The sequence below is a fragment of the Limulus polyphemus genome, unplaced genomic scaffold (genome assembly GCF_000517525.1).
Source record: "Limulus polyphemus unplaced genomic scaffold, Limulus_polyphemus-2.1.2 Scaffold3058, whole genome shotgun sequence".
Lineage (NCBI taxonomy): Eukaryota > Metazoa > Arthropoda > Merostomata > Xiphosura > Limulidae > Limulus > Limulus polyphemus.
Window position 1 is genome coordinate 39,511 of NW_013668668.1, and position 8,830 is coordinate 48,340.

Here is an 8,830-nt window from a genome sequence, read left to right on the forward strand (position 1 = left end):
TATACACAAGTGCCAAAATACTATAATTAAGCATAGAGCTTTCTGCATCACTTAATGACCTATAACTGAAACGATGCCTATATTTTAGTTATTTGAGCCTATCAGTGTGATAATTATGTTCAAACTTATTTTATTAGAGGTTACAGTTTTTACGGTATGGAACATTTGTCAGTGCAAAAGTTGTAACTTGTTATAAAATAATACTTAATCAGTAAGTAAACCCAAAACGAAACTATTCAAACTTAATGGAAAAATACGTCAGAAATTTCAATAAGCAGTATGGTTTTTGATTAGCTCAAGAGGATAATTTATTAATATCATATCATAACAAAACTTAATTATATTAGTATTAGTAAATTACATTGTTCTAGCGAGACGATTACTCCTTTTTTATGTCTCAGTTTTGAATTGATACCCTTTCATCATTGATTGTAATAGACATTGGTACGCATACCTTATTTTGTGCTACTTTAATACGTACAAGTGAAGAATATCGTGATGGTATTTAGTATGGATAAGAGATATTCTGACTTGCGACTTAATATGTTATTATTTAACCCAATCTGTTATGATCTCATAAGTCGCTAATTTTTTATGATTAAAAACTAAGTTACACAGTACGTTCAATCCGTAGAGCTATATTTCAAAATCATCCAAACGATATCTAGCAGGGAAATCATTTTTCTATTGAGATGATGCCCGCCTGCCTAAAATTAATCTCTGTAGCTATTCAGTTTCATGTAGTTCTTTTAATGCCTTTATCATTCTGAATTGATTGTTTTAATGACAGCGTATTAACTCAAAATTAACTCTTTGTCTGTTATTTCCAGGCTATAACGACATCATCCTCATTCCAGTGGGTTCTACTAACATTAAAATAAGAGAGACGAAACCAACAAACAACTACTTAGGTAAGTAGTTAGTGATGTTAAGCGATAGAAGTTTAACGTGAATGGATCTTTTAGGTAAGTAGATTGTGGTGTTAAGCGGTAGAAGTTTAAGGTGAATGGGTGTCTTGGGTAAGTAGATTGTGGTGTTAAGCGGTAGAAGTTTAAGGTGAATGGGTATTCTTAGGTAAGTAGATTGTGGTGTTAAGCGGTAGAAGTTTAAGGTGAATGAGTGTCTTAGGTAAGTAGCTTGTGATGTTAAGCGGTAGAAGTTTAAGGTGAATGAGTGTCTTAGGTAAGTAGATTGTGATGTTAAGTGGTAGAGGTTTTAAGTGAATCAGTGTTTTATGTAAGTAGAAGATAGAGTGTAATGTAGGTTTTAAGTGTATGAGTGTTATAGGTAAATAGTGGATGTTTTTTTTTTTAAGTGAGTGGAAATAGTTGATTTTATTGTTCAGGAGAGAGAATAGTTTATTTTTCCTACAAATTAATATTTCTTTACACGCATTTTAGACTTGTATTAGAATTCCAACAAGTCTAATCAGATTTCGAAGAGCCCAACTAGTCCAGTCAGATAACAAATTGAGAAACAGTATCAAATGATTAGAAATCCATCAATTCCAGTCAGAAATCAAATTTAGTGTGAAATGGCAAATGAGAAGTACAAATCTGATCAGATAACAAATTGAGAAATAATGTGAAATAACTGAGGAGAAATCCAACAAGTCCAGTCAGGTAAAAAAAGTGAGAAACAGCGTGAAATGACTTGATAGAAGTACAAAAAGTCGAATTGGATAAATTGAGAGTTAGTGTGAAATATCTTGTTAGAATTCCAACATATCCAATCAGATAATGAACTGAGAAACAGTGCAAAATGTTATGATAGGAGTCCAATGTTTCCAATCGGATAATGAACTGAGAAGGCATGGAAGGCTCAGAAACGGGCCTGGGATACCTTTCACTCTTTTCAACCACATTTCTTGCTCATGTTCAGCATGTCAAAGCCAAAAGAAATCTTGGATTAAGTTCAGCACCAGCATATCTTTTACCACCTGTTCCAAAGTCATCTGGGACAAGATTTGGAAGGTCAGTGGGAAGTATTCTTTCCATCTTGCTCTCCAATGGGCAGGAAGTTCATGATATTCAGTATTTTGTCAATACTCTTGGGGAGAGCTTATCTCTCCAACACTTCTGTTTCTTTCCCTGCCTTCTTGGTTATCAAGTCTCTGGTTGAGCAATCGCCTCTTTTGGACAGATCATCTCTACAATTATAATTAGCCATTTACATTAGTAGAACTTAAGCTTGCTCTTTATTGGTCAGGCAGTACCCCAGTTAGACTTGACACATTCACTATGAGATGCTGTGCCATTTATCCATTTTTATTTGTAACGTTTTACATGGCAGATTATTCCAAATCCATGTGGGTTCGACCCTTTCCCATCCTTCACACAGAAACTTGGAGTCCCTCAGAGTTGTGTCTTGAGTGTGACTCTTTTCAGTATCAAGTTCAATGTTATCACCAAACAACTTCCTCCTACTGTTGCAAACAGCCTCTATGTTGATGACTTCCACATTTCTTGTCAGTCATCAAACACAAGGTTTATTGAACAGCAGTTTGTTGAAGTGGACCACAGCAAACAGTTTCTACTTTTCTTTCTCCAAAACCGTTTGCATTCATTTTTGCCACCAATGGGGTTTATGCCCTGATCTTGAGTTCCATATTTATGTTGTTGTTCTTCCCATGGTTCCTGAGGCAAGGTTCTTGGGGCTTATCTTTAACTGTAAGCTTATTTTCTTTTCTCACATCAAGCAGCTTTGTGTCAAGTGTACAAGAGAACTGAACATCCTCCATGTTCTCTCTTCCACCTCTTGAGGAGTGGATAGATGTTCTATGTTGAAGATCTATCATGCTCTAATACATTCCAAGCTGAACTATGGGCCTCTGGTTTATGGTTATGTTAGGCCCTCTGCCTTGAAGATGTTGGACCCTGTTCAATATCTGGGACTTTGGCTCTGCACGAGGCCTTTTGCACTTCGCCAGTCCAGAATCCATACACCAAGTTCAACAAACATTCTTTTCACCTCCACCACTTGCAAATTTCATTACAATATGCTACGAAGTTCTGATCCTTACCACAGCATCCCACCTGGGGTTGTGCCTTTCCTCATCGGGGGCCATGCTGTTTCAGAATGGATGGTCTGCCATTCCTCCTTTTGGCCTTTGTATCCAGACACAGCTGACTGAATTGGGTCTGTTATTGGATGATGTTGCTGAGTCCAATGATCAATCCACCCTGCCATGGCTCATTACCATCCCCACCTGTGACCTTTCTTTGAGTCATCTGAGGAAGGCGGATATCACGATTAGAAGCACCTTTTGCTCTTGGCTGAACATCTCTTAAACCATTCTTCTGTTCCCAGCTGATTCGAAATTAGGTGCCTCTGTGGGCTCTGCCATGGTTTGTGGTTGTTCACAGGATCCCCTCTACTGTTTTTGTGTTCACTATCGAGTTATATGCTATTTCTCTTGCCTTGGATTATATAGAAGCTAAGCAGTAAACAGAGTGTACTAATTACACCAACTATCTTAGCTGTCTACTAGTCCTAGAATCGCTTAACCTTTCTCTCGTTCATAAAAAAAAAACTTCGAAGAGCGATCTACTCCAAGTTTTGAAGCAAGAGTGGGCAAAAATCCCACAATCTAAAATTGATGAGGTGATTCTCACGATGCCCCAAAGGATCAACAAACTCCACAAAGCAAAAGGAAGATCTACTAGATATTAATTAAATTATAAATATATCAATTCATGTGAATATGACTGAAAAATTTAATTTTTTCTGAAAAGGTGGTGTCTATTTACTTGTGAGCACGCTGTGTATATGCACGTCACAATTTGTATATAAGTGAAAATTCTTTGTTAACAACAAATGTTCATCCATCTTAGCTACAAAAATGAAAAACAATACTATACCTAGTATGCTTGCATCAGTGCAAATGGGTTACTGAAACAATATGTGGTTAATCCTTTGTTTACCATAAAAACCTTTAATTGTTTTTTTATAGTGGTCATTATTTTAAATGATTTTTCTCTACGTACATACATATATATATATATACTTCTAGCTGTTAGAGATATGACTGGTCACTACTATCTGAATGGCAATTGGAGAATAGTGTTTCCTAAAGTACTGAAGTTTGCTGGAACTGTCTTTCACTATGAGCGTAAGTCCTATGGTTATCTTTCACCAGAATTCTTATGGGCACCTGGTCCAACCACAAAACCAGTTTTTATTGTGGTAAGTTTGTCTTTCTTTTCTTTAGTGAAATATATGGCATTAATATATATGGCAGCTTTTATGCAGTTTTTATAGTCAAATCAAAATTCTCAAATTTGGTGAAAAATTGCTTTTAATAAACACAATATCACTTCCATATCTTCATAGAAAATAAAGATGTAACACTACTAAGTTGTGATACAGAATAATAAAAATTGTTGAACAGCAATCTTGAATCAGGAATTCAAATGTATCCTCCATGAGAAAATATACCATTTTAAAGTCATGAATAAAAAGTAATATGAAGCTTTCATTTATGTTAAAATGATGGATGAAAAATATTGTCTTGCTGTAATATTGAAATATATGTTACGACAACGAAAGTCATGCAACACTGGGAGCATGCACGCTGGAGATTCTAGAAAGATCATGACTTATCGAGGAACCTCGAGAATGACCGAGTGTTTGCTAGACGCCCTCTTTTTTTAGTATATAAGCCTGGCGAGAAAAACCAGCGTAATTGCAGAGATAGATAGATAATTGAGTCATTGAGCAGTAGGCACCGTAAGTAAAGTTTGTGAACCACTGTCATTTATAGTGTATGTTATAAAGGTTGTTAAGTTTAAAGTGACTGTGGAAATTCTGTGAACTAATAAGTTGTAACAAGAAAGAATAAACTAGTTTTAATTAAGAAAGGACTTGTATCGCCGAATTTTCCTCGGAAAGAATTTATACCAGAAATTAACAAACAATCAGAAACGTAACATATATATTTCTGGACAAGTAAGAATTTCAGGAGGTACATATTTAAATTGAAAATGCACATTACAAAATTAGATACCAAGTCACTTCTAGCTGAGTGGGTAACTTAGTATACTGTAGTATAGGCACATATATTACAAGAAGCTTGGAATTGGTAAAAGTGGATAAAATTGCAGCTTACATTAAAGAACATTAACATAGATTCACTGAGTGAGCATTTTTCATTCAGTGCCAGAAAAATGCGATTGTTAGAATTAAGGTGAAAAACCTAAACAGAATGGGGAAACAGTGTCACTGACTTTTATGGATAACTTAATGTTACAACTGTGATAGATTTGGAATTACATGGTAATCTAAAACCCTTTATTCAAAATCAGGATATAAATTTTAGTGGTAAATATAAATCAGATTATTGTATTAATAATGGTAAAAGTCTAAATTTGTATATCCTGCTGTAACTTCAGCTGTTATATCAAGAGAAGAATCCTGGTATCAAATATGAATATTCTGTATCAAAAGCTGTGAGAAGCACTCAACCTGACACGTATTCCTGGACTTTCGAGGAATTTGGAACCTGTTCTCGAACTTGTGGTGGTGGTAAGCATTTATTTCCTTTAGCCAAGAATTTTAATCTTATCCCCTAGTGGTGGTAAGTTTGGTTGCTTTTTTTCCAAAAATTTTATTTTTAACTTTTGTAATAGTAGGTGCTGTTCTGGTTTCTGCAAAGCATTTTACTTTTATATCTCCTGATAGTTAGTAGTGATCTGCCTTCTGAAGAGCATTTTACTTTTATATCTCCTGATAGTTAGTAGTGATCTGCCTTCTGAAGAGCATTTTACTTTTATATCTCCTGATAGTTAGTAGTGATCTGCCTTCTGAAGAGCATTTTACTTTTATACAGTACTGTACAAAAGTGTTAGGACAAAGTCAAAAATTAGATTTTCAGGCACCTTTCAAAGAACAATAGAATGTAAATCATAGGTAAAACTTCAAAATTTTATTAATCTTCATATTTAGTAGAACAAAAACTCAGTGGAAGTGCTTGAGTTCAGCAAACAGTTAGTATTTTGTGTGTCCCCCTTTTGCTTTAATAACTGCAGCCAGTCTTTCAGTCATTGTTGTATCATATTTAATCACAATGTCCTTTGGGATTTTACTCCAAATGTCTCTAACACACTCCCTAAAGGTTCTTTGGAAGTAACTTTTGATTTGTCAAGTTTTTGATCTATCAAGTCCCAGATCTGCTTAATTAGGTTGAGGTTGAGGCTATGTGGGGGCCAAGGCATCATTTGAATGGCTCCAACAGCGTCTTTCTTAGCTAAGTAATTTCTACATTGGTTGGATGAGTGTTTGTGGTCATTATCTTTTTGTTAGTAAAATCCTTTACCAATAATATGCAAACCACTGGGTATACCATAATGGGTCAGTATCTGATTGTACTTGTGTTGGTCCATTATTCCATCTAGTTTGCAAATATCTCCTGCCACCTCAGCAGAAAAACACCCCCAAACTATCACACTGTCTCCCCTTGTTTTAATGCTTCATGGTAGGTGCTATGCATTGAGATAAGTATTTTTCACCTTTCTTCCACCAGATGTACAACCTATGCTTTGAACCAAATATTTCAAAGTTGAACTCATCCATCCGTAACACCCTTTTCTTATCTTCAACAATCCAGTTTTTGTACTTTTTAGAAAATTTCACTCTCTTGACAATATTTGGAGATCGGAGTAAAGGTTTTTAACTGCTACATGACCAAATATTCCATTCTTTTTTTAGTCTTCTTGTAACTATAGATCTGGACACTTTTATATCATTTGGTTAATGGTAGTTTATCTCATGCTTGAGATCAGTAGCAGTCTTCCTTCTGTCACAAAAGCTGCATAAACGAAAATACTTAACATTAGTATGATTGAGTTTAGGTGTTATACCTCTTCCTTTCTTATTTTCCAATTTACCTGTCTCGATCTCATGATCTAGGGTGTACTTGAAAGTATTTAGGGAGCATTTTGAGTCTGCAGCAATTTGTTGGAGAGTCCAACCAGCATCACGTAAAGCTTTTATGTGAACTCTCTGCTCTATTGACAATTCTCTATGCTTTTTTTGGGCCATGGAACTTAATTTTTAGTGTAAAACATAGTTTTTATAAAGGTTTATTTGCGGAGTGCTATTAAATTGAATTATTCTAGCATATACTAGTACCATATGCTAGCTTCTTGCTAACTTCTTTCTATATAGTTAAGACCTTACATGGGGTACCATGACAGTTATTTCAAATCCTAAACTTGATCATTTTGTTCATTCAAGCAGAACCCTTATAACATGCCTTTGGTACAGGTATATGGGAATTCTAAAGAATGATAAGTATTCTCAGCCTGCCTCATTCAATTGTCAACAGGGGTCAGTGAAATTTATATTCTGTAATGGCATGGAAGAATTGGCCCCATGAATTGGAAAGAATGACAAAATATTCCCTTGTCCTAACACTTTTGCACAGTACTGTATCTCCTGATGGTAAGTGCTGATCTGTTTTATAAAAAAAGCGTTTTGATGTAATGCCTGTTCATTCAGTGACATCTGATAAATGACTTTTACTGTCCTGAACAGGTTTCCAGAGACGATCAGTCAGATGTGTACGAACTAATGGATTTAAAGTAGTTCCAGAATATTTATGTGACCCGCTTTTGATGCCCAGTACCAACCGTACATGTAACAAAGAGGCTTGCCCTGCAAGGTATCTGCTTTTTTTGTATCGTTGTTTTTATAAAAGGATATATAGTGTCTCGACCAGCAATGATTTTCACTTTACATGATTATCACACACCTTTGCAAAACAAAGCACCATATGGTATAGCTAGGAAAAACACAAAAATGAGGAACCTATAGGAAGTATACAGCCAGAAAGCCACTAGTAACATAGTAAAATAACTTTTCTACAGCTGTCCTTCACATGAGGGATTATCATCTATTGTTCAACTGAAACACTCAATTTTATTCCCAGATACAGTACCGAGATTTGTATTGAATATGCTCCACAAAATACAATAAACTTGGTATTTAAACACAGTTCTTGAAACCTTTTTTAAGCTATGCCTGTGCTATTTTGTTAGGTTCAGCAAATTCTATGGGGTATAATAGCTTGGAAATATAAACATGCCTCTTATCATAACTTATCTAGAGTATTTGCAGTTGGAAATGTAAAAAGTTTAAATTTATAATTTAAAATGTATGCCGTATTAAAATAACTTAAATTGAATGTTTGATTAACAATACTTAGGCACAAGTCCAAATGCTGTATTATCTTTATAATGACAGAATTTTTTCCAAGTTCATTTCTTGTAAGTAATTAAGTTTAGCAGCATCAAAAAAGCCTCAAAATTTCTGCAAAAACTATCATCACTATACACACAAGTGAGACTACTGTGTTTAATTTTGCCTTTCTTTACTGAGTTTACTTATGAGTAAAAATTCATGTTCAAATAAATTCAAATCAGTAATTTATGGGCTCAAACTGCCACCTATTGGAATTCCATATATTTGCTGAAAAACATGATCAAATTGTGCAAATAATGCTGTGAAGTAGGCAATATATAGCCTTTAGGAATTTATTGAGGCTGAGACGGTTTATTATTATCTCAGAAATATTTACTGCTAAAATAATTAAGTTATGATATTTTTCAAACGGATTTGTTATAGCTGATGAAAGACGTATTTTCATTTTATTAATAATTATATAAAGATATCACTAAAATCAAAAGTTTTTATTCTTTTTCTTTCAAATCCTGAATGAATTGTTGCGTCAGCAAGGTCACGTGACTAGTATCACACCACTTCTTCTCTCGAACCTTCGGGAATTGTCGGGAGATTACTAGATATAGGGTAGTCTGGTATATATATATATATA

The 8,830-nt window shown here is 34.7% G+C and overlaps 1 protein-coding gene across 1 annotated transcript in view; it reads left to right on the forward strand.

Annotated features, from left to right (window-relative positions):
• The window catches only part of LOC106468575 (papilin-like), a 140,001-nt gene that overhangs the window by 38,940 nt on the left and 92,231 nt on the right, over window positions 1-8,830 (forward strand). The window contains exons 6-9 of the mRNA XM_022396914.1: window positions 831-911; window positions 4,013-4,185; window positions 5,391-5,523; window positions 7,534-7,660. Of these exons, the coding sequence (XP_022252622.1) occupies window positions 831-911; window positions 4,013-4,185; window positions 5,391-5,523; window positions 7,534-7,660 (514 nt within the window). The remainder of the gene's footprint in view (window positions 1-830; window positions 912-4,012; window positions 4,186-5,390; window positions 5,524-7,533; window positions 7,661-8,830) is intronic.